This window comes from Oryctolagus cuniculus, chromosome 15, assembly GCF_051225735.1.
Source record: "Oryctolagus cuniculus isolate XC-2025 breed Fujian yellow rabbit chromosome 15, ASM5122573v1, whole genome shotgun sequence".
NCBI lineage: Eukaryota > Metazoa > Chordata > Mammalia > Lagomorpha > Leporidae > Oryctolagus > Oryctolagus cuniculus.
The window spans coordinates 64,280,992-64,307,564 of record NC_142881.1 but is presented as its reverse complement, the minus strand read 5'-3'; the positions used below and the strand labels follow the sequence as shown (position 1 = coordinate 64,307,564).

The window sequence follows — 26,573 nt, the reverse complement described above, 5'->3', positions numbered from 1 at the left end:
AAATTCTTTAATACTGTCAGCGTTGTGTATTTTTTTGTTAAAGGACTGATGGGAAGTACAAATTTATTTTTAAAGATTTATTTTATATGGCCGGCGCTGCGGCTCCATAGGCTAATCCTCTGCCTGCGGTGCTGGCACACCGGGTTCTAGTCCCGGTCGGGGCACCAGATTCTGTCCTGGTTGCCCCTCTTCCAGTCCAGCTCTCTGCTGTGGCCCAGGAAGGCAGTGGAGGATGGCCCAAGTGTTTGGGCCCTGCACCCGCATGGGAGACCAGGAGAAGCACCTGGCTCCTGCCTTCAGATCAGTGCGGTGTGCCGCCGGAGCAGCCACTGAGGGGTGAACCAACAGAAAAGGAAGACCTTTCTCTCTGTCTCTGTCTACTCTGCCTGTCAAAAAAAAAAAAAAAATTATTTTATTAAGGCTGGCGCTGTGGCATAGCGGGTAAAACCACTGCAGTGCTGGTATCACATATGGATGCTGGTTCAAGTCCTGGCTGCTTCACTTCCGATCCAGCTCTCTGCCATGGCCTGAGAAAGCAGTAAAAGATGGCTCAAGCCATTGGGACCCTGCACCCATGAGGGAGACTGAGAAGAAGCTCCTGGCTTCTGGCTTTGGATCGGCCAAGGTCCGGCCATTGCGGTCATTTGGAGGGTGAACCAGCACATACAAGACTCACACTCACTCTCTCTCTCTCTCTCTCTCTCCCTCTCTCTCCCTCCCCCTCCCTTTGTCTAACTCTGCCTTTCAAATAATAAATAAAAAATTTATTTATTTGAAAGGCAGAGTTACAGACAGAGAGAGAGAAATAGAAAGAACTTCTTCCATCCTCTGGTTCACTCCCAAAATGGCCAAAATGGCTGGGGCTGGGGCAATCTGAAGCCAGGAGCTAGGAGCTTTTTGCAGGTCTCCCATGTGGGTTCAGGGTCACAAGTACTTGGGCTATCTTCTGCTGCTTTCCCAGGTGCATCAGCAGAGAGTTGGATCAGAAGTAGAGCAGCCAGGACTCTAAATGGTGCTCATGTGGGATGCCTGCATTGCAGTAAGCAGCCTAACCTGCCAAGGGACAATACTGGCTCCCTTTTTGTTCATCTATATGGGCTTCCTGCTTTACTGCCCTCCTTTTCTTTCTTTCTTTCTTTCTTTCTTTCTTTCTTTCTTTCTTTCTTTCTTTCTTTCTTTCTTTCTTTCTTTCTTTCTTTTTTTTTTTTTTTTTAAGATTTATTTATTTATCTGAGAGGCAGAGGCAGAGAGAGAGACAGAGAAAGAGACAGAGGTCCACTATCTGCTGGTTCACTCCCCAAATCGCTGCAATGGCCAGAGCTGGTCTGATCCAAAGCCAGGAGCCAGGAGCTTCTTCCAGGTTTCCCAAGCGGGTATAGGGGCCCAAGAATATGAACCATCTTCTACTGTTTTCCTAGGCCATAGGAGAGCTGGATCAGAAGTGAAACAGCTGAGATTCCAACTGGCGCCCATAAGGGATGCCGGCACTGCAGGCTGTGGTTTTACCCGCTATGCCACAGTGCAAGCCCCTTTACTGCCCATTTTAAGCATTCATTTAAGATAAGAGGATCCCATAAATTCACCTACCACACACACATATGTATATATTTTAATGAAAAAAAAAATTGAACATTGAATTTTGAAGTCATGATATAGTGGTCTTGCCTGTAGTAACAGTAATCACTGATTTGTGGTATAAAATGTCAAAAATTTTATACTTAGATCTACTTCTAGTTTTGCCTTACCTTCTGAAGGTGGATGATTGAGCTGTTGTTTTTAGGGAGTTTACTTAATTATTTTTAGTAATATTTTATGAGTGTTTGCTGAGTACTCAAAGTAAATTTAGAATAAATACTTTAAGTCCAGTAGTATTATTTTTATTGACTGTTAAAGAGGAGAATGCTTGCTTTTAAAAAAGATTATACAGAGTAAATTCATTCTTGGTGGTATTTAGTTCTGTAAGTTTTGACAGATGCATAATGTTGCTCACAATCAGTTATGATACAGAAGAGTTTTATCAGGCTATTAATTCTCCCTCGCTGCCTCTGGTAATCAGTCCTTTGCCCATTCTCAACCTTGACTACCGCTTATCTGTTTTCTCTCTGTTCAGTTTTTTTGCTGTGGTTTTAATAGTCAGTATTCACCAGACTTATATATACATATGCCTTTTAAAATTAAAATCATAACTGTCTCATTATAGAAAGCCTTAAGATATAAGGGAAGGGGCCGGCGCCGTGGCTCAATAGGCTAATCCTCCACCTTGCGGCGCCGGCACACCGGGTTCTAGTCCCGGTCAGGGCGCCGGATTCTGTCCCGGTTGCCCCTCTTCCAGGCCAGCTCTCTGCTATGGCCAGGGAGTGCAGTGGAGGATGGCCCAGGTGCTTGGGCCCTGCACCCCATGGGAGACCAGGAAAAGCACCTGGCTCCTGGCTCCTGCCATCGGATCAGCGCGGTGCGCCGGCTGCAGCGGCGGCCATTGGAGGGTGAACCAACGGCAAAGGAAGACCTTTCTCTCTCTGTCTCTCTCTCTCACTGTCCACTCTGCCTGTAAAAAAAAAAAAAAAAAAAAAAAAAAAAAAAAGATATAAGGGAAGGAAGAGAATAAGAAATAAACATGCAGTATATCTGCCAATGTTTTAAAAATGATCAATGTGATTTTCAAATATTGAATTTTTTTCTTTAGGTAAAATTAAATATTCAGAAAGAGTCTATGAAGCTTGTATGGAAGCTTTTGATAGCCTGCCTCTTGCTGCACTTTTAAACCAACAGTTTCTCTGTGTTCATGGTGGACTTTCACCCGAAATACACACACTGGATGATATTAGGAGAGTGAGTATATAGTTTGGTTCCAAGGTTGATTTCTATTTATAGTACTTTGTTGGATAGAGAGTAGAAGCTTCAAACATCTCTTTACTGCCAAGATTAGGTAATGATAAAAATTAATATGGTGATATTTTAAGGAAATAGCTTCTAATCGTTCAGAACAATATAGTATGAACTGTATTCAAAGTTGGTGCCACTTTCCTATGTCCATTCTGTCCTCACTTTTTGATGAGTTATTTCTGTTCTTTGTTTCTTTCTTTTCTTTCTTTCACAGTTAGATAGATTCAAAGAGCCACCTGCATTTGGACCAATGTGTGACTTGCTATGGTCCGATCCTTCTGAAGATTTTGGAAATGAAAAATCACAGGAACATTTTAGTCACAATACAGTTCGAGGATGTTCTTATTTTTATAAGTAAGGAAAATATCCAAGATTAATCACATTTTAGTTGTTAAAATAGATATGCTTCCTACAAAAATCCATTATTTTACTTAATTTACTCTTTTTCTCCCACAGCTATCCAGCAGTGTGTGAATTTTTGCAAAACAATAATTTGTTATCGATTATTAGAGCTCATGAAGCTCAAGATGCAGGGTAAGAATTCTGTTTTCCTGACTCAAATTAACACCTTAAATACAAATCAAACTTAGTAACCATGATTGATGCTTTACGATGCATATTAAGCTATTTGTTTTGCAGCTATAGAATGTACAGAAAAAGTCAAACTACAGGGTTCCCTTCATTAATAACAATTTTTTCGGCACCTAATTACTTAGATGTCTACAATAATAAAGGTAAGATGTTATTGATAAAAAATTGTTAAACAACTTAGCATTTTAATTTACTTTTTTGAAAATATAGTAGAAAAAGGGGCATTGTTTCACACTGTCCAGATCTCATTAAAAACTCTAAGATACAAGGGAGGGGAGAGAAACAGAAATAAAAATCCAAACTGTGAAACTTAAGTCATACATAACCATTCCACAACTTGTCACTCAGAAAACCTGTTTATAAAAAGCACTCTGAGTTAAATGTCAGGCAAAACCAAACATGACTTTCTCAAACTCCCTCTTCTTAAGCATTTCCCTTATAACCAAGAGAAGATCTTGTTTGTATTAAGACTGCCGCTTTGACCACTTCATGTATGTGCACTATTTGCTTATTTGTCATGTTTCTTGTTCTTTATTCACTGATCTAGATTCTCTTTCTCTTTTCTTATTCCCTATTTTGACTGCTCGTCTTTTCACTGCCCCATGAAGATTTATTTGTATTTGAGCTTTCTGTGATAATTTACCCTCACCTCCTCTTGGTGTTACATTCTTCCCTTTCCTTTCTTTTCACTACTTTTTTCTTTTTTTCTTCTGTTTCATTGATTTCCATTTGTCCTTCTTCCCTCCAGATATGTTCTGTCTATAATAATTGGATTTCATTTTATTCTGAACACAACATGTTGACAGATAATGTCAGAAGGTTTTTATCTAGTTAAGTGTTTGCCAAGGACACTGAAAATAAGGTTGGGTTTACATAGTTCATGTCTTCAGAAGAGGAAATTAAGAGGAGAGCTCCTATTCTGTCTTGACACGTCTGGAATTCAGTTGACTATGTCATTACTTCAGGGTCAGACTAGAGTGGATGTGCCAGGAAGAAAGAGCAGAAGGTTAAAGACTTTAAAAAGTACATTTAGAAAGATAGTGAGGTCATTGCTAAATAAAGGTCATGGTGTTAAGTTCAAAAGAGGAGCAGAAGAAAGTTTTTTGGATGATTGAAGATGATGGTTAAAGAGTAAAAACATTTGCGATCAAACAGTAATATACTGGATAATTCATGCAGAGTATCTCGTTAAAACTTATAGCTATTTAATGATTTTTTATTTCATATTTAAGCAGAAATGTATGTAAATTTTGACTCCATTCTCAAGAACAGAATTGAGCACTATATTTAACTCTCTACCAGTGCTCTATTTCCTCAACTCTGCCCCTTGTCAGTGTTAAAGGAACTGGTGTTCAGTACTGGTTGTCCTTTGACAAGATTAAGGGATCAATTTTTAGTACTTACAAAAGAAACTCAAGCTGTTGAATCTGTCTTGTCAAAATCAGATGTCTCTTGGTAGTTCTGAATCTGTATATAAATGATATTAATAATGTAAATGTTTAGTATAGGTGTGTTTGCAATGTTTCATTCCATCCTAAAGCAATTTTCTAGATTTTCTCTCTTAACTGTGATCTGAAAGCTTGAGATCAGCCCATAATTTCTGAGACTCAATTCAGAATTCTTCTATTTCACATTGGAATTTTATAAGGGAAACAAACATGTATCTATTAAGTTCGTAAATGGTAATGTATAGCTGGATTACTTTAGATTCTGTATTAGCCCGAATTGCAAATATGAGAATTTAACATCTACATTTCAGAACTATTCACTAAAGAGGTGGGGGTGGGAAGTACACACATAAATATCAAGTTACAAAGCTTGTATATTTTTATATAGTTTCACATGAAATGCATTCTCTGATCTTAAACTTCTGATGTAAGCAAACTGAACATATAATAAATCCCATTTTATAAATGAGAAGCAATTTAGTTAAAATAATTTACCCAGCATTGCACAGTTAGTATGTTTTGTAGTTTAGATTACAACCCAATCATTCTAACCCAGTATTCCATAAAGTAATATAGCTAGTGACTGAAGTCTATGTAGATTAACTTGTTAGTTACATCAGCATATTGAAACGTTAGATCTTAAATGAAGATGAGTAGGTACTTTTTAGATTATTTTATTATGATATTTTCTCCAATTTCTTTTAGAATTTTTTTCTAAATTAAGTAAAATTGCTTTGCATTTTTCCCTGGTTTCCCACATTAAATGAAACATACATTTACATATTCATAAATAAAATATTTCCAGTTGGTGGAGTTTTGCTGTGTTATTGCCATGCAACTATCATTTTCAGGTTATCTGCAGATAAAAAGACCCTCTTTAATTCCTCAGCTTTTGTGAACTTTCAAAACCTAGAAAATTGCTCTTTGCTATTCTGTGTGTTCTCTGAAAATTGAGTTTTCACAATTTGGATTTAGTTGAAGTACAAGTATATCATTGGATTGTAAAGTGGAGAAACCACTCTGGAAAGAATCTGGAAATTTCATTAATAATAATAAAGGAAGATCTGACTGTTGTTCCAGATTAAAGTATATTAAAAACAAGAAGTATGATATTAAGAAAAATTAGTTCCCATCTCCCTCTACCAGCTCTGATCCTATATATCCCTTGGTCTCTCTCCCTTTTAAAAAGATGTTTTTGTGCCTTTGTGAATTTTATGTTTTTGAGGCTGAGGACAAGTTGTTACATTGACATTCAACTTATCTTGCAGCTGCTGTATTAAAGTATGAAAATAATGTGATGAATATTCGACAGTTTAACTGTTCTCCACATCCTTACTGGTTACCCAATTTTATGGATGTCTTCACATGGTCTTTACCATTTGTTGGGGAAAAAGGTATAGTTAATGTTTTCTAAAAGAATTATTTTATTACCATTGCTTTTACTCCAGTTTACTATTATAGCCACGTATTTGCTAAAAGAACCTGAAATCTAGTTTCACTGTGGTTGCAGCTCTACTTGTGTCAGTGGGTGTGGATATGAGAGCCTCCAAGATATTTTGGTTAGCTGTTTATAGCCCCCGTGTGAGGGTGTCTGGGGGACTAGGAGAAGACTTATAAATAGCCTGATGTCGTCTTCAGCTGTTGGGTTTTCTTTCTATTTTTCTTTAGCTTAAATCTTTTATAAGGGGTTGGAAAGAGAGCTTTGCTTTGGAATGGACCTATCTGCATATTTTAACTCCATTTTTGGGGATGCCATAACAATTTAATAGCTTTTGTTTTGTCAGTGTTAGTCATTTTATAGTATTCTATACTCTGAGAGAAATTCTAAAGAGAAATCCAGGTTCTAACCTTATTTTTTTCTCCTATGTCAAAATATGTGTAAAATTTTAATATGACACTCCTCTAATTGAGAAATACCTATTAGAACATACTTAATAGGCCTTTTAAAAGAAAACAAATGCTATTTAAGAAATTTTGTTTCTGTCTTATTTCTAGATCTGTAGAATTCTTAAGATTTTGTTAAATGTCACACTCTTCTTTTGAATTTTAGTGTTAATTTTCTCAGAAGGCAGTGCCTTAGTTTCCATATATGGAAAGTAACAGTATAAGAGTACAGATACGATTGTAAAACATTTTGTTCTGTAGCCCCCTCTATTTTTTCTCACCTCTTGCATGTGACAAAATGTTCCTTTCTGTATGAGATATGTCACTTCTGCCAAGGCAATTTTTGGTTCTAAAATTCAGAATTAATACTTAAGCTATATATGTTAAACAGGTTTTTCTGCAGATTGCCTTCTGTCTTCTTCATTTACTCAGTAGGTCCAGTGTTAAGTTAATATGGAGATAGGATTACCCACTTGAGCATTTGAGAAGAGGACCAGTTAAGGGCTTAGGTACAAGGGATGCATTACACTTTCAACCTTCTATCTTTGGTATATGAGAAATAGTTCAATCATAGCATCATCAGGCTAAAGAGAATTTAAGAATTCATTTTGTTTACTCTCCTGCTTTCAGGCTAGACTGCTGCTCAACTATTTTAATGTTAATATGGGGAGCATGGAGGGTACAGGATAAGGAGATAAGATGAAAATAGCTATTTTGTAGATTTTTATTTGAGTCTCTGATAGCCCCACAGAAGGAAATATTTCATTATATCTTTCTATCTAATCTAAATGTTTATACTACGAGTTTTTAAAAAGGAAAGATACAGAGATAATAGTTTCTTTTCTCAAATAGTTCACCTATCAAGAACAAGCACCTCATAGAACCGTAAGTTAATTTAATCACATATTCCAACTTCTTCAGAGAGATGAAAAAATTTATTCCAATTTCTGTGATCCCCATAAAAATGAAGCTGAAGATCAGTAGACATCTGTGGGTGTTGCTACCTTTGAAGTCTACCACTAAATGATCTTTGGCTTCTTCTCTTGCCACTCTAAATCATCTTGTCTCTTCTGAAGGAAGTATTCAAAGTTTTTGACCATTTTTGTTGTTTGTATGGGAATCTTCTCTAAATTAAAAAGATATTCAGCTCATATTTTAGCAGTGTATACAAATAGAATCCTACCCATTGATGAGCACAGTAAGAAAATGTTCTAAAATTTGTTGTATATTTTATCATTTTAATATGTGATAGCTGTTCAGACAGCCAAATTACTTGAATTTAATGAAAATTTTCTTTTGGTGTAAAAAGCAACATGTAACATTTCATCTATTTCACTTTTTTTTAAAAGATTTACTATTTTTTTTTGAAAGGCAGAATTACAGAGAGGCAGAGGTCGAGACAGAGAGAGAGATTTACTCCCCAGATGGCTGCAACAGCTGAAGCTGCACCAATCCGAAGCCAGGAGCCAGGAGCTTCCTCTGGGTTTCCCACACAAGTGCAGAGGTCCAAGGACTTGAGCCATCTTTTATACTGCTTTCCCAGGCCCTAGCAGAGAGCTGGATCAGAAGTGGAGCAGCCTTGACTCGAACCAGAGTCTATATGGGATGCCAGCACTGCAGGTGGCGGCTTTACCTGCTATGCCACAGCGCCGGCCCTATTTCACTTTTAAAAGGCCAGTTTTCCTCTGGTGTGTTCCCTGAGGAACAACAAACCTAAGACAAAGGCTTAAAAAAAAAAAAGATTTATTTATTTATTTATTTGAAAGTCATAGCTACACAGAGAGAGAAGGAGAGACAGAGAGAGAGGTCTTCCATCGCTTGTTCACTCCCCAACTAGTCACAATAGCTGGAGCTGCGCCGATCCAAAACCAGGAGCTTCTTCTGGGTCTCCCACATGGGTGCAGGGTTCCAGGGACTTGCGCCATCTTCCACTGCTTTCTCTGGCCATAGCAGAGAGCTGGATGGGAAGTGGAGCAGCCAGGTCTCGAACCAGATCCCATATGGGATGCTGGCATTGTAGGTGGCGGCTTTACCCGGTATGCCACAGCACCGACCCTGACAAAGTCTTTCTGAGAGAATAGTTTAATCCTAAAGTTAGTTGGAAAGCAGTGTTTTTTTTACCTTTGTTGGGGTGGGGATGGGGCAAGAACCCTTTTTAATTTCAGGGAATAATCTTACACTGGAAAATTTTCATCATGGAGCAAATAATATGGCTGCATATGTACCAGTTACTCATCTTAAATATCAAAATCACAGCCAATATTTTAAAAATGTGTTTTATTTATTTTTATTTATCTGAAAGGAAAGAGATAAGGAAGACAGAGATCTCCCATCCACTATTTTGCCCCCTAAATTCTTGCAGTAGCCAGAACTGGGCCAGGCTGAGGCCTGGAAGCTGGGAACTCAAGGCAATACTACACGGGTGGCAGGGACCTAACTACTTGGACCATCACCATCACCTGTTGCCTCCCAGGGTGCTCATTAGCAAGAAGCTGACTGGAACTCAACCATTCTGATATGGTATATGGGAATCCCAGACACAAGCCCCAAATCTTGGCCAGTGTTGTGTTATTTATATCCCTATCTGCTCCCTACACCACACCCCAGTTTTTGTGGAGCAATCTCAATTATTATGTGTTTGTTTCCATAAATATTTCAGAATATATATCTAAAAGATAGACTGATTTTTTTTTAAAAAGTAACTATACATAGAAACATTCATTAATTTATTGATACAAAACTATTTTGAGAATCTGATGAAAGTTGTGGACTTCAACATCAGGAAATTCATGTAGAAATATACATAAATAGAACATTTTCTGGACGCTTGTAAATCTAGGATAAATTGGTAACTGCCTTCAGTTTTATTGACCTTAATTTAAGAACCTTTTTTGTAGGGGGCTTAGTTTGATGTGTTCTTCTGTAGAAGGTTGTATATGTAAGATTTATTCATTTAATAGGTTTTTAAAAAATATTTCTTTGAGAGGTAGAAGATATAAAAATCTACCATCTGCTGCTTCTCTCCCCAAAGGCCTGCCAGTAACTGGGGCTTGGCCATGCCAAAGCTGGGAGTTAGAAACTCAAATCTCAGTATCCCACGTGGGTATCAAGGACCTAAACTTGAGCTATCATCTGCTGCCTCCTGGGGTGCACATGAGTAGGAAGGTAGAATTAAGCCAAACTGGGACTCAAACATAGACACTCAGATTAGGGCATCCCAACTGGCATTTTAATCAGTACTTGCTTCTTACGTTTTTCTTTGAAAGTCTGTTTTATTCAAGGTACTAAGAATACAAAGATGAAGATTAAATAGTTAATTAGCTATATAAAAATTATGATAATAAAATGTAATATTGGCTGGCGCCGCGGCGTAATAGGCTAATCCTCCATCTAGCGGCGCCGGCACACCGGGTTCTAGTCCTGGTCAGGGCGCCAGATTCTTTCCCGGTTGCCCCTCTTCCAGGCCAGCTCTCTGCTGTGGTCCGGGAAGGCAGTGGAGGATGGCTCAAGTGCTTGGGCCCTGCACCCCATGGGAGACCAGGAGAAGCACCTGGCTCCCGCCTTCGGATTAGTGCGGTGCGCCGGCCGCAGCGCGCCAGCCGTGGCGGCCATTGGAGGGTGAACCAATAGCAAGAGGAAGACCTTTCTGTCTGTCTCTCTCTCTCACTGTCCACTCTGCCTGTCAAAAAAAAAAAAAAAAAAAGTAATATGATAAGTACTCCAAAGACAAGTTTTATAGGAATTAAGAGGAGAAATTAGGTTACTTCTGTCAGAGGGGTTAAAGTAGCATTGGAATAGAGGTTTGAAGACTAGTGGAATAGTGCAGGTGGGTAGGAGTAGCAGAATTCTAGGTAAGAGAACTTCCCAATCCTGTGTCCAAAAGCAAGAAAGTGTGGCTCTCTTTAACAAATGCTGAGGGGTTCAGTTAGTTAGTGTGTAAGATGTATGAAGGACAGTGGTAGAAAAAGAATGGAAAATTAGGCCTGGGCCAGGTCATGATAACCTTAATCAACACACAGAGATTTTGGACCTTTGATAGATAGTGGTAAACCACTGAAATATAAAACCATATTATTTACTTAGAAAACCTATTGTGGGCAGTTAGTGTTGTGGTGTAGTGAGTTAAGCTGCTGCCTGTGATATCAACATCCCCTATGGATGCTGGTTCATGCCCTGGCTGCTACATTTCCAAAATCCAGCTCCCTGCTTATGTGCCGGGTGAAGCAACAGAAGATGGCCCAAGTACTTGGGCCCCTGTACCCATGCGGGAGACCTGGATGAAGTTCCTGACTGGTTTCAAGAGGAGTGAATCAGTGGATGAGAGTGAACCAGTGGATGGAAGATCCCCCCCCCCCCCCCCCGCCCCAACGCTACCTTTCAACTAAGTAAATAAATCTTCAGAAAGAAAAACTACTTTGGGAACTGGCATTGTGACACAGTGGGTTAAGTTGCTACTTACAGTCTTGGCATACCACCAGGGCACTCACTGGGGTCCCAGCTGCTCCACTTCCTATCCGGCTCCTTGCTAATGCTTCTGGGAAAGCGGCATAGTATGGCCCAAATGCTTAGACCCCTGCACCCATGTGGGAGACATGTTTGGTGTTTCAGGTTCCATGCTTTGACCTGGGCCAGCCCTCGTTGTTATAGTTATTTGGGGAATGAACCAGCAAATGAAAGATTCTCTCTCTTTTTCTCTTTTCTCTCTCTCCTTCTCTCCTCCCTCTAACTCTGCCTTTCAAATTAAATGAGCAAATTAAAAACAAACAAACAAACAAAAAAAAAAACAGAAAACTACTATGGTGAATTAGAATGATGGAAAGAATAGTAGAAGTTGGGAGACCTTTAGAAGCTACATCAAATGTTAAGTAGAGAAGGGCTGGTGTTGTGGTACAACTGGTTAAACCTGTCTTTGATGCTAGCATTCCATATCAGGGTGCAGTTTGAGTCCTTGCTATCCCACTTCTTTATCTAGCTCCCTGCTAATATGCCTGGGAAGGCAACAGAAGATGACCCAAGCATTTGGGCCCCTGCCATCCACGTACGAGATCCAGATAGAGTTCCAGGCTCCTGGCTTTTGCCTAGCCCAGCTCCAGCTGTTGCAGCCATTTGGGGAATGAATCAGTGGATGGAAGAGCTCTTCCTCCCTCTGTCTCTTTCTGTTTCTCTTGTTTTTCAAATAAATAAATTTTTTTTAAAAGAGTTAAACAGAGGTCTACACTGTGTATAGTGGGTAAAGCCACTGCCTGTGATGCTGGCATCCTATATGGGCACCAGTTTGAATTCTTTCTGCTATATTTCTGATCCAGCTCCTTGCTAATGACTTCGGAAAAGCAGCGTAGGTTGGTCCAAATGCTTGGGCCCCTGCACCCATGTGGGAGACCCGGAAGAGGCTCCTGGCTCTGTACTGACCCAGTTGCGGCTGTTGTAGCCACTGGGGGAGTGTACCGTGGATGGAAGATCTCTCTCTTTCTCTCACTCTCTCTCTCTCTCTCTCCTCTGCCTTTCAAATAAATAAGTAAATCTTTTTTTAAAAAAAAAAGTTGGCCTCTCTAGGCCTTTGGTCATGTTATATTCTTACTAGTCAGGTTCCTCTCCCTGCTCCCCCCACTCTGCTTTTTTTTCTTCATTCTTAGCACACTTGCAGACTCCTTATTCTTTTGATACTTCCTTTTCTCCATTCCGAAGGCCAAGAAATAGAACACTGCTAGAATTTTACAGCCTTATGAATGGTGACACCCCTTTGTTTCTAATATTAGCCTGGTTGTTTGTGTCTCTTGTGAGTGTCTTCTCCCATTTTCTTTAGGATATAACCTAAATTTTCATCTTTTCTTCTTTTTTTTTTTTCCCCAGTTTTTTGCCAGGCAGAGTTAGTGAGAGAGAGAGAGAGAGAGAGAGCTATAGACAGTGAGAGACATACAGAAAGATCTTCCTTCCGTTGGTTCACTCCCCTAATGGCCGCTATGGCCGGCGCTGTGCCGATCTGAAGCCAGGAGCCAAGTATTTCCTCCCGGTCTCCCATGCGGGTACAGGGACCCAAGAACTTGGGCTATCCTCCACTGCCTTCCCGGGCCACAACAGAGAGCTGGACTAGAAGAGGAGCAACCGGGACTAGTACCCGGCACCCCAACCAGGACTGGAACCCGGGTGCCTGCGCCGCAGGCAGAGGATTAACCAAGTGAGTCACGGCGCCGGCCCCATCTTTTCTTCTTAAACACTATCTTCTGGCCATTTCTCTCACTCACGGTAAAAACACATGCTGCTAGTAGGAACTTTATCTGCTTGCATTCTTCTCTTGTTTGAGGTAACCCTTCCTTCCAGGGATAGCCTTTCTGACTTGTCTCTAGATTCCATTGCCCTTCTGCGTTTTAGGAAAACTGGTTCATTATTCACTTCCTCTGTATCTTCAAACTATCTCTACTAGCACCTTTATAAAGTATTAAAATTTATCTGCTCTTTAAATAAATAGAAGTAGTGTTTCTCCTGCTTGTTGCTTTCACTAACTACTACTATTGCTGTGACCTTCTTGCTTTCCTTCACAGCCCAACTTCTCTTTGAAAAGTACCGTATATTTAAAAGCTGTTTAATGTCCATTAATGGCTACATCTAACTTTCTTTCTTTTCTTTTTTTTTCTTTTTTTTTTTTTTAATTTATTTGACAGGTAGAGTTAGACAGTGAGAGAGAAAGACAGAGAGAAAGTCTTCCTTCTGTTGGTTCACCCCCCAAATGGCTGCTATTGCCAGCGCGCTGTGCTGATCGGAAGCCAGGAGCCAGGTGCTTCTTCCTGGTCTCCCATGAAGGTGCAGGGGCCCAAGCGCCTGGGCCATCCTCCACTGCCCTCCCGGGCCACAGCAGAGAGCTGGACTGGAAGAGGGGCAACCAGGACTAGAACCCGGCACCTATATGGGATGCTGGCGCTGCAGGCAGAGGATTAGCCAAGTGAGCCACAGTGCCAGCCCCAAGCTCCATCTAACTTTCAAGATAAACCTTAATCTTTGGCACAGGATCCTTGGGCCTTCCTTACTCTCTTCAACCACATTCCTGTCTTTCTCTTTCCATTTCGTATTCCATCCATAACACATCACAGCCCATTTTCTATTAAGTGTTATGCTCTATAAGTTTTATGCCGTCATACTTTTTCTTTATTTTTCATAAAAGCTTTATTGATTTGTTAACTCAGGTATCATATGACTAATCAGTTTAAATTATACATTTCAGTGGTTTTTAGCATATTTTACAGAGCTATACAATCGTTTCCACTGTCAGTTTTGGAATATTGTTGTCATGTCCCCCAGAAAACGCTCTGCCTATTAGCAATCACTCTTTTTTTTCCCTACAAACCCTTTCTCACCAGCCGTAAAACCACTAGTGAATTATCTCCATTGTTTTGCCTATTTTGGACAGTTCATATAACTTGAATTAAACAGTATGTATTTTTTTGGTTTGTTTTTTAGATTTATTTATTTATTTGAAAGGTAAGAGTTAACAGCTAGAAGGGGAGAGACATTTGGTTTACTCCCCAAATGGCCACAATGGCCTGGGGATGAGCCAGTATGAAGCTAGGAACCCAGAACTCCATCTGGGTCTTCCATGTGGGTAGCAGATGATCCAAACACTTGAGCCATCTTTTGCTGCTTACCCAAGGCGTGTTAGCAGGGAGCTAGATTGGATGTGGAGCAGCCATAATTCAAACTGGCGCTCCTATGAGATGCCTGCCTCCCAGGGTAGAGCTTAACCCACTGCACCACAACACTGGCTGTAATATGTGTTTTGTGTGTGTGTTTGTGTGTGTGTGTGTGTGTGTGATTAGCTTCTTTCTCTAACATTTTAAAGATTCATTCATATTGTGGCATAAATTGGTACTTTATTCTTTTTTTTATGATGGACTTACATTTCATTATATGTATATACCACGTTTTGTTTATTCATTCACTAGCCGATAGACATTTGATTGTTTCTTCTTTTTGACTGTTAGGAATAATGCAGTAAAACCCATTTGTAAGTTTTTGTGGGCATTTGTTTTCATTTTTCTTGGGTATAGACTTGGGAGTGAAATTACTGGGTTATATGATAACTTCATGATTAACCTTCCAAAAATCTGCCAAACTTTTCTGAAGCAGCTACATCATTTTACAATCCCCCCAACAGTGGATATGATTTCACTGTTCGCATATCCTACCAACACTTGTTTTTTTTTTTTAATTTTTCTTGGGAGGCAGAGAGAAAGAGATCATGTGATCAGTCCTCCATCCACTGGTTTACTCCCCAAATGGCCATGCTACAGCCAGGAGCCCAGAATTCATGCTGGTCTTCCCACATGGGAGACAGGGACCCAAGAACTTGAGCCATCATCTGCTGCCTCCCAGGGTTGTACTGTAGTAGGAAGCTGGATGGGAAGCCGAGCCAGGACTGAAACCTAGGGACTTCGGGGTAGGATGTGCACATCTGTAGTGGAATCTTTTTTTTTTTAAAAAAGACTTGTTTATTTATTGGAAAGCAGAATTAAAGAAAGAGAGAGAGAAAGAGAGAGAGAGAGAGAGAGAGATCATTGCAGTGACCTAGGATGTGCCAGACTAGAGCCAGGAGCCCCATCCGGCTCTACCACATGAGTGCAGAGACTTAAGGACTTGGGTCATTTTCCACTGCTTTACAAGGCACATTAGCAGGGAGCTGGACTGGAAGTGGAACAGCTGGCACTTGAATCCGCACCATATGGGATCCTGGTGCTGCAGGCTGTGTCTTAAACTGCTGTGCCACAGCACCAGCCCCTTGAGTGGCATCTTAACCACTGAGCCAGATGTCTGTCTCCTTACACTTGTTATTATATGTTCTTATAGCTATTATAGTAGATAGAAGGTGGTTTTGATTTGCCCTTCGCTAATTAAATAATGATGTTGAACATTCTTTCTTGTGCTGCTGGTCATTTATATTAATCATTGGATGAATGTATTTTCAAATTCTTTGTTCGTTTTATAATTGGGTTATTGGCATTTTTTATCGAGTTGTGTTTTACATATGTGCTAGACAAAATATTTTCTCTCATTCTGTGGATTGGCTTTTCACCTTTTTTTTTTTTTTTTTTTTTTTAAGATTTATTTATTTGAAAACGTTACAGAGAGAGTTTGAGTCAGAGAGAGATCTTCCATCTGCTGGTTCACTCCCCAGATGGCCACAACGGCCAGAGCTGGGCTGTTCTGAAGCCAGGAGCCAGGAGCTTCTCTGGGTCTCCCATGTGGTTACAGGGCCCCAAAGACTTGGGCCATCCTCTGCTGCCTTCCGAGGAACACCAATAGGTAGCTGTATCAGAAGTGGAGCAGCCGGGACTTCAACCCACTGCACCACAGTGCTGGCTCCAGCTTTTCACTTTCTTGATAGTGTCCTTTGAAGCATGAAAATTTTTAATTTTGATGAAGTCCTGCTTACCCATTTTATTCTTTTATGGTTTGTGTTTGTAGTGTCATACTTAAGAAATCATTGCCTAATGCAAGTTCATCAAGATTTATTCCTGTTTTCTGCCAGTAGTATTACAGTTTAGCTCTTAAAGATAGATCTTTATTCCATTTTAAGTTAATATTTATATGTGGTATTTAGTTGGAAGGGAGAGGGGACCCAACTTCTTTTTATTTATTTATTTTTTGTATGTGGTTGTCCAATTGTTTCAGCACCATTTGTTGAAAAGAGTGTTCTTTCTCTACTGAGTTGTTTTGGCACCTTTATTGAAAATCAGTTGATGTTAAATGTGAGTTTTTATTTCTAGACTCTGATTTCTATTGCATTGAACTGTAAGACTACTTCTTTTTTAAATTTCTATTTAGAATGCCTTATGCCTTATCTGTCCTTTCTACCTGGCAAACTCCTAGTTCATGGTTTTTTTTTGTTTTTTTTTTTAAGATTTATTTATTTATTTGAAAGGCAGAGTTACATGGAGAGAGGAAGAGACAGGGAGAGAGACAGAGATCTTCAGTCTGCTGGTTCATTCTCCAGATGGATTCAGTGGCCAGCAGTGGGGCAAGCCGAAGCCCAGAGCCCAGAACCCAGAGCCCAGAGCCCAGAGCTTCTTCCTGGTCTCCCATGTGTGTGACAGGGGTCCAAGCAATTGAACCACTTGGGCCATCTGCTGCTGCTTTACCTGGGGCATTAACTGGAAGCTAGATCAGAAGTGGAGCAGCCAGGATTCTAACCAGCACTTACAAGGAATGCTAGCGCCACAGGCAGTGGCTTTAACCACCATGCCACAACTCCAGACCCTTGTGATTCTTTTCACCTCTTGTCTACCAGTAGCCTTGCCTTCTCTCAGTATAGTTTTCATAACTCTTGTGGACATTCATTTAGATATTTATTCATGTATGTGTATGAATACAACTCTCCTTCAGTTTTCTTATTTCAGATTTATTTATTTGAAAGTCACAGTTACAGAGAGAGAGAGAGAGAAAGAGAAAAAAGTCTAGTATCCACTAGAAAAAAGTCTAATATCCTCTAGTGGCAACAGTGTCAAAGGCTGAGCCAGGCTAAAGCCAGGCCAAGAGCTTCATCCAGATCTCCCACGTGGGTGACAGGGTCCAGCACTTGGGCCATCTTCCCCTTCTTTTCCCAGACCATTAGCAGGAAGCTGAATTGGAAGTGGAGCAGCTGGTACTTGAACTAGCGTCCATATGAGATGCTGGTGTTGCAAGTGGCAGCCTTACTCACTATGACATGATGATGGGCCCTCCCTTAGTGTTTAACTAATTTTTTTTCCTTAGGGTTAAGACTGTGCCTTTCATATCTGAATCCCAGAACTTCAGCATGATACCTGGCATGTGGTATACATTTATTTATGGGGAGAAAATAGATTTTCAAGGGTAGTATTATGTTTTACTTTGGACATGTTCATTTCTAGGTGCTTTCAGGACACTTGAGGTAATACTCAGTATGCTTTTTCTTTATTTACTGAGATTTATATGTGTTTGTTTACTTTATGCACTCATTTGTTGGGTACCTATTATGTGCCAGACCCTGTGCTAGGCTCTGGAGAAACAGTGGTGAAGAAAACAAAATCCTGCACTTGTGAAGCTTTTGTTCTGGTACAGCAAACAGACATAAACAAGTGATTTAAAGACAGTTGGCCATAAAGCCACCAAGGAAATAGCCTGAAGGAGAGCTCAAGACTGGAGATAAAAACTTTGGAATCATCTCCAGAAAGCTGCTTGAAACTATAACTATAATAATGGATGGAATTGCTAAGAAATGGGACATATAACAAGAATGAAACTACAGAAACAATCTCGAGGTTATCCAAAAGGGGGTAGGGTTAAGGGGTGATCTAAAAAGGTGGAAAGACCCAAAAGAGTAGAATCCCAGAAACCAAAGGGAAAAAAAGAATAGTATATAGAATAACCAAGGAGGATTAAGCCTAAGAAAGAATCAGGGATTCCTATTGTTAGTCATTAGTAAATCTTTAGAAATAAGTTGCAAGTAAGTACTGGAGACAATTTTTAAAAGTTAAATCCTGGGACTTTTTGAAACAGTGGGATTGTGCCATGATTTTTTATTTTTCGTACTCCTTAATTCTATATGCACAAATGAAAATTGGAGATGTCTGCATTCAAATGTTACTTATCTCTGTTCTTACCTATTTGGATTTTCCTTTTAATTTTTTTTTTTTCGGACTTGAAAGTTTATTTCTTTAAGAATATCTCTCAAACATGTTTTACATCAAAAATTTTTTTCATTTTTGAAAGCCTTTGAATTTTTCAGTTCCATCATTTCTGGTATCAAAATATGTTTGTCTTCTTGGGTTAAAAATTATTTGTTTGAACGAATGATTGCTGTGCATGAATATAGATAGTTGTATGGGATAAGCTAACATGCAACTTTTTTTTTTTTTTTAATAGTGACCGAAATGTTGGTAAATGTCTTGAGTATTTGCTCTGATGATGAACTAATGACTGAAGGTGAAGACCAATTTGATGGTATGATTACTTATCTTACTTTTTGTGTGTGCAAAATGGTTACTCTTGATTGCCTAGACGCAATATATATATTTTGCAAACAACAGTCATTGCTTTCAGATGGCCATGCTGTTTGATAAGTGACACATACTAATTTTAGGAATTCTATTTTTTTATGATGATTTAGAGAAGAAGATGAGTTTTGGGGAAGGGGAAATTTAGAAAGAAAAAAAAAACAGAAGAAAAGGAAAATAAAAAGGTATTACAAGGATGTGGTTCTTCACTAATATGGACACTGCCTAGAGACAAGAAAATTAAAATACTATTTATTTCATTAGTACAATATTCCTAGTGCATCAGAAGCATACTTTCACTTGTCATTCTTGACACCAACCATTTACTAGTTTGCTAGAGATTCTTGAAGTATTTTTTCCATAGAAACAAAGTTATACATGGTTGTTTGTTCCTACATAAGCCAACAAACCTGTGTATCTAATGTATACTTATAGCATAAATTAAATACCATAGACATCAGATGCCTTTGATTTTTGTTTTGAAATCTTTTAAGACTTTTTAATGTATTTATTTTAAACTTAATTAACTGAATAAATAAAATGGTAAACAACTTCCAAACTGAAAAATCTTTATTCCCTTCCATATTCCTATCACATCTTTGTTTTAGTATACTTTAAAAATTATTTGTTTGAGACAGAGAGAACTCTCATCCATCAGTTCACTCTCCTAGTGCCCACAGCAGTCTTGGGCTGGAAAGCTAGGAGCTGAGAACTCAATCCAGGTCTCCCACACTGGTGTCAGGAACCCAGTTACTCTTGAGCCATCACTGCTGCCTGCCAGTCTCTGCATTAGCAGCAAGCTGGAATCAGGAGCTGGAGCCAGTAATAGAATTCAGACCCTCTGATGTGCGATGTGGTGGTTCCATTCACTTGGCTAAATGCCTGCTTATAGTATGCTTTTTATAGTTGCAATCAATATTTAATTGGTTTCATGTATTAAACATGTTTTACATATTGGTAAGATTTAATAGTTAACATATTCCTAAGTATATTAATACAGCACAGTTTTCATAGTTAATTTCATATTGTTGGCAGTTGCATGTTACCCTTTTTATGAATTGCAATGCAGTAGACATATATGTACAGTAGCTTTTGTTTTCCTTCTTGGAATAAATTTTTTGAAGAGAATGTCAGAGTTAAGAAATATGAGAAGTTTGGCTTTGTTATTTTGGCTTTGAGCTGCCAGATTGCTCTGCAGAAAAACTGGTACTAATATGAAGTGCCTCCAGAAAATAGTCTGTAGACTCATTTCTGTACAGGCCCTCCTCATTGGGTTTTGGTCATTTTTGTCCATTTTGGTTGGTGTCTCTATAGCTGAAGATTATAGTTTGTATTCCTTTGATTTCTAATAATGATAAGAAACAGCTGTGGAAACTCATCAGCTCAATTGATCCTTTATCAAGTAAAATTGAAACAAAAACTATATGGAAATTTCTGGCTTAGAAAATAGATTTGGTTCTTGAAACAGTTGCAAGCCCATTTGTTAAAAGAACAAAGTGACTGTGTACGAGTACTGCTGTTGCCAACTGTTGGTGGCAGACAGAGATACGCTTTTATCCTTGTTTTTTATTAATAACTAAAATAGTATATTTGTATCTGTTTTTTTCTGGTTTGCATAAGATTTAATGGCTAACATTTATTTTTCCTTATTTTAATTCTTCTTTTGATGTTTGTGTTAAGGTTTTTATTTTTAACATACTTCAACGATCTATCTTTTCCTGAAAAATTTTGAGTAGTTTTGACTAGATATTTCTTTTTCTTATTCTGCTTTTGCTATTTGTTGTAAGAATATATCTGAGAACAGATTATCGTTCCTTATAATGACTGTGTTACTTAAGGCAAGTTATGTAACCTTTTTTGAGTCTTGATTTCCCTCATCTTCAAAATGGGAGTTAATGATACCTGTTTTATTGTGTCAGAGGTATTGCAATAATCAGTGATTGAGTTAATGACTAAAATAATTCTTGACACATAACCTGATTTTTTTGGAAAAATTTTCTGTTAATTTGACATATGTTGTGGGACTTTTTGTTGGTTTTATATTAACTCTATATTTAAATCTAGGGAGGTTTTTAAAAACACATAATTAGTTTATTTACTGTAATTACTACATTTAATAAATTCTGATATATTATTACTCTTTAAAATTACGTAGTTTTTTCTCTGTGAAAGTCTAATACTTTAGTAAATTTTTTCTTATTACTGTTATAATTACTATTTCTTTTAGTGTATTTTCTTTAGAAAGAAAGAAAGGAATACATTGTATATTAGTGGGTTTATCTTATATCCAACAACTTGCATCAGCATAATTATTCCTTACGGTAATTAAAAATATTTTTCATATCTTTTAGGAGTATGTTATTTACCTTAGCTGATATTGTTGTTTTATACATTCTTACCTTTTTATTTTTTGTTATCAATATTGCCAATTGTGTGTTAACTAGGAGTAGAGTTGGGCATTGCTGTAGTCCTCGCCTCCTGTGAAAAGAAATAAAGTTCCTTGTTCAGTCTAATTATGGTACTTGGTTTTGGGCAGATTTATATGAAGATAGACACTGAATCTTTTTTTGGATTCAACCAGGAGTAAATATAAAAAGTTTATTTCATTTCTACTAAAACGATTGTATCTATCTTATCGATATGAAAAATTATGCTAATTTACCCAATTTTTGTATCATTCTTGTATTTCAGGGATTAATAAAATTGATCATTAAAGAGGTAGTGCAGGTTAATGAAAAGGATTGACAGTTTAGAGTTCCTGTCATTACCATTCACTTCCTTTTTTTCTTAAGTCATTTTTAAAATTGTTAAGCACCATATATGACAATGTTTCTATGGGAAAATACACTGAGTTTCCAACTTCAAATACTAGAAATAGATCTCCCTTCACTGCCAGTATGGCAGGTACAGTTGCTCCTCAGCTTTTCACCTTTGCACTACCAAGTATTCGTAGCAGGAACTCCAAGAAAGTTTTCAGAATATAAATACAGGAGTTTGCATAGAAGAATGGGAGTGGCTTGAGAGAGAACAAACATTGAGGGGTTGGAGGAAATGGGTTAGAGAAAAGAACTATTGGAACTAGACAAATTTCCACTTCTTATTCATACTTCTTTATTTCTTCCCCTTAAGTCTGTCTTTCTTTTCTCTTTGGTGATATGCTTTCTGTCCTCTCTTTTTTTCTTACACTGCAATAGAATCATCCCATGAACCAGATCTGGGGAGAAATATGACTCTAGAAAGTAAATTTGGTGGGGTGGAGGTTTCTGTGAAGCCTGAATAAGGATTTAGCTTTTCTGTGGAGAGAAGGAAAGAACAGGGTTGGAGATTTTCCAGAGGCCAGAAGGAAAAAGTAGTTCTTGTATATTTAAGGCTGAGATTAGGTAAAGGAATAAGACCCTTTATTCTTAAGTGATGAACCTTTGGTTCTGTGAATTTTTTCAGGTATGCGTGAGGTCATTTTTAAGATAAAAATTGCATAAATATTGCATGTATAAATGTGCATTACATTCCTTTTAGAGGTGTTATAAAATCAGAGAATGGTTTTTGAACACTGATTTCGGGAAATTTAGAGTGCATACGGTTTCTTTTAGATAAATATCTTTGTCTTCAGTTTTATTATGGAAGTATATAATCCATATGTGTTATGATTTTACTAAACTAAATTCTACATTTCCTATAATGGAATCATACATTTCAGCATTAGAATAGAAGATACAGAAAGCTCAAATGAAACCACCCACTGCTGCCTACTTCTTAGAGCTGTTACTTGCTTGAAACAATCTGTTGCTATTTTTGCAAAAAGATGTCCCTCAAACTCCCAGATTTTATTGGGAACAGCAAGCACATACTGTTGCCTCTGAGTTTATGCAGGCTTTCTACAATTTAGATTCAAGAAAATACGTGCTCTTATTAGGGAGTGTGGGAGGCTTAGCTTTGCCTTTACTGGTAATGGGTGAGTTTTTCCACTGAGGTAGTTTACAAAGTTACCTACGTTTCTCTATATGTACTACAGATTTTGCAGGTGTTGATGTCCTGGAAGAACCACATGAGTTTGTATTTCATTTGTGTCATTACCTTTCACTTAACATACTTCCATGGGTGACACATTTCCTTAGGGGTATGAATATAAATGTTGAATTGTTGTTAGCACAGTCTTTTTTATCAGTCTTATGTGTTTTCACGTGTTTTTTTCTGTCCCTAATTATGTCTACTTTCATCAAATTTTATAGTCATTCTGTCCATAATTTCTTCTGAACACATATCTTATAAGATATCTTTACATTAGAACTCTACACAGAGGCATCCCTCTTGTTCACCAGATTCTACAATACTACATTTTTTCAAATTTTCAAATATGAGGGCCTTCATTTTTCTCCCTTTCTTTCTACATTCATTCTTCAGTACCACTGCCAAGTTAAATCTCTATCTTTTTATTTGTCTCAACCACCTTTTCTCCATCATTCACTTCCTTTTTTCTGGACTCTCCATCTGAAGAACGGCTCATATATGGCAATAAAAAAGGTACAGACCAGACAGAGTAATATTGTTTTGAAATATGACTTCATAAGTTATCCTCATGTCCATGTAAGTTAAGTTAGCACATTCATTGAGTAATGTTTATGCAGAGTCCTTTTGGGCCTTGTGCAAATTTAGTTTGAGTTTTATCTGAGTTAGTATTTGGTGTTTTTAGAAGTCATATTCCAAGATATCTGTCTTTCTGTGCATGGAACTATTTCCCCCCTCTTTTTCATTCCTCTTGTTTTAAAATTTCATTCTTTTGCTTATTTGTAATGTTTTGTACTTTTCCCTGCATGATTAGGGGTGTTTGATTGTCTGTCTTATTCCCCAAAGTAATTTTACTGTGGACATTTACTTTAATATGATGCATGATGTGTTTGTAGACTGATTTTAAATCCTGATTTGTACAGTGTTTTTATATTCCTGTGAATTTTTCATTTGAAATCAGTATAATTTACATATTCAGTTTTTCGGATATACAAATTAAGACTGAAAATAAGAATATACCTCATTACAGCCATTCTCTCCAATTTCCTACTGCTTACCCCCAGTATAGCTATTTTAAAAATTGTCAATTTGAAAACAAAGTGTCCCTATTAATTCATTAGAAGAGAATCTGACTTACCTTGTCTCCTTGGATAAGTCACCTAATAAATTCAGTTTCTTTTTTCTATAAAATGGGAGGATTAAACTTTCTAGCATCCCCAGTGTCTCTTCAAATTAATCTATGATTCTTTGATTTTTAGTAATTTTTTTGGCATCTTAAACATACCTATTTATTGACATGGTGCCCACACAGTTTGAGCTTGTAAAAACTGTCACTTCAGTGCTTAAATACTACCTTTTAAAACATCATAAATGGTTGTGGAGCCTATTTTCTCAGTGTCTTTTGTTTCATCTTTGAAATTGGATTTCTTTTTCTGTTTCCTTGCAGTGAAGTCTGGTCATCATCTTAGTTTTTAATTATATGTATTTGTATACAGGCTGCTTGAATTTTAAATGAGGTTTTCTAGCCCAGAAAGCTTAAGTTTGTTCAGACCTCAGTGTATGTAAGACCCTTTTTGATCTAGCCTCTTTAGCCTTTCCTTAACCTTTTCCTCAACCATGGTGCTTCCATCATGCTGAAGCACAGCTATAAGGAGCCACACTATCGGGTCCAGAGTGATTCTAGTTGCTATATATGAGATAACAGGACTGAGGTAGTTGTTCTTTCTGGAGGAGATCAAGGGAAGGAAGATAAAACCTTTGAGTCTTTCTTTAGCCAAGGATCCAGTTACTATGCTATACTCTTTCCTGTAGCAGTGATAGACAGCCACATCTAGTCTTTTAGAGATGAATTAGTAGTGATCCTTTAGCCATGTTTTTGAGTCTTTTCTCATTGCTATGTTGTACTTATTTAGGGACTTAAGCGCTTAAATGTATTTGCATGACCTTAGAGGACACCTGGTAGTCCAAGAGGTTGAGGTGTGCTTTGTTAAAATGCTGATACTGTCTTTAGTTTGGGATTACTTGCATAATAGTCCCTTCATACTGTTATTTCTAAATCAATTTGGAGTAAAGGAAGCTTATTCTGTCAAAGTATGATGGGATTTCCAGCCTGCATGTCAAAAGCTTGTGTGATAAATAGAAGACTGCAGAGCTATTACATTCTTACCTGGTAGTCTGCATGCAATGGGCTGTCTAGAAAAGAGACTGTAGGATTGTTATTTGTCTTTTGTCCTCTGGTTTGTGATGTAACTTTGGCTCAAGTTGTTTTCCCATTGCTGTTTTCTGATTAGTCAGTAATGTAAGACAAAGTTTGTGGATTACTTTTCATTTGTATCTCTTCTGAGACCCTGGTGTTAGGCTAGTGTTATTCTACACACTGAGGGAGTGAGAAACTTTTTGGCATGAGTTAATCTAATCCCTTCCTTGTGAACTGGTGACAGGGGATTTTATATTGGTTCAGAGTGTGAAATAGGCTAGTAGGATAATGTAAGCAAGGATGCCCTAAACTTGAGCCTTTCTTTCTATTTATTCCACTGAAAGTAGGTTCAGCTGCAGCCCGGAAAGAAATCATAAGAAACAAAATTCGAGCAATTGGCAAGATGGCAAGAGTCTTCTCTGTTCTCAGGTAATGATAAATTTTCCCAATTATTTGTTTTGCAGAAATTAATTTAGTTAATTATTGTACTTTGTTGCAAGCAATATCCTGCTTGACATCAAAAAGCAAAATGGTAGCACTGTTCCTATAAAGAGGTTGGTTGTACATTTCTGTATTGAAAGAGGAAATGCAAGTCCTTTTGAAAAGGGAACTTTTTTTATTTTTTTTTATTTTTTTTTTAATCTTTTATTTAATGAATATAAATTTCCAAAGTACGACTCATGGGTTACAATGGCTTCCCCTCCCATACCGTCCCTCCCACCAACAACCCTCCCCTTTCCCACTCCCTCTCCCCTTCCATTCACATCAAGATTCATTTTCGATTATCTTAATATACAGAAGATCAGCTTAGTATACCTTAAGTAAGTATTTCAACAGTTTGCTCCCACACAGAAACATAAAGTGAAAAATAATAGATGATTTTTTTTAAATGATGATGAAATCAGATCAGACCTATTGTCATGTTTAATCCCAGTGAGAGTCAAGTTGGGAATTGAAAATTTCTTTCTTTTTCTTTTTCTTTTTTTTTTTTTTTTTTACAGAAGATCAGTTTAGTGTACATTAAGTAAAGATTTCAGTCGTTTGCACCCCCATAGAAACACAAAGTGAAATATACTGTTTGAGTACTCGTTATAGCATTAAGCCTCAGTGTACAGCACGTTAAGGACCAAGATCCTACATGAGGAGTAAGTGCACAGTGACTCCTGTTGTTGACTTTACCAATTGACACTCCTGTTTATGGCATCAGTAATCTCCCTATGCACCAGTTATGAGTTTCCAAGGCTATGGAAGCCCCTTGAGTTCTCCAACTCTTATCTTGTTTAGACACGGTCATAGTCAAAGTGGAGGTTCTCTCCTCCCTTCAGAGAAAGGCACCTCCCTCTTTGAAGACCTGTTCTTTCCACTGGGATCTCACTCACAGAGATCTTTTTGCCAGAGTGTCTTGGCTTTCCATGCCTGAAATACTCTCATGGGCTTTTCAGCCAGATCCGAGTGCCTTTAGGGCTGATTCTGAGGCCAGAGTGCTATTTAGGACATCCGCCATTCTATGAGTCTGCTGAGTATCTCACTTCCCATGTTGGATCACTCTCCCCTTTATTTATT

General features: G+C 38.1%; 1 protein-coding gene across 15 annotated transcripts in view; it reads left to right on the top strand.

The window, feature by feature from the left end:
- Nucleotides 1-26,573, top strand: part of PPP3CB (protein phosphatase 3 catalytic subunit beta) — a 64,123-nt gene that overhangs the window by 26,470 nt on the left and 11,080 nt on the right. For 4 of the 15 annotated variants that reach the window (XM_051823060.3, XM_051823057.2, XM_070057009.2 and 1 more), the window contains exons 5-12: nt 2,684-2,829; nt 3,098-3,237; nt 3,340-3,417; nt 3,523-3,617; nt 6,191-6,316; nt 18,678-18,755; nt 23,303-23,329; nt 25,355-25,439. In XM_051823060.3, the coding sequence (XP_051679020.1) occupies nt 2,684-2,829; nt 3,098-3,237; nt 3,340-3,417; nt 3,523-3,617; nt 6,191-6,316; nt 18,678-18,755; nt 23,303-23,329; nt 25,355-25,439 (775 nt within the window). 15 annotated transcript variants of the gene reach the window in all.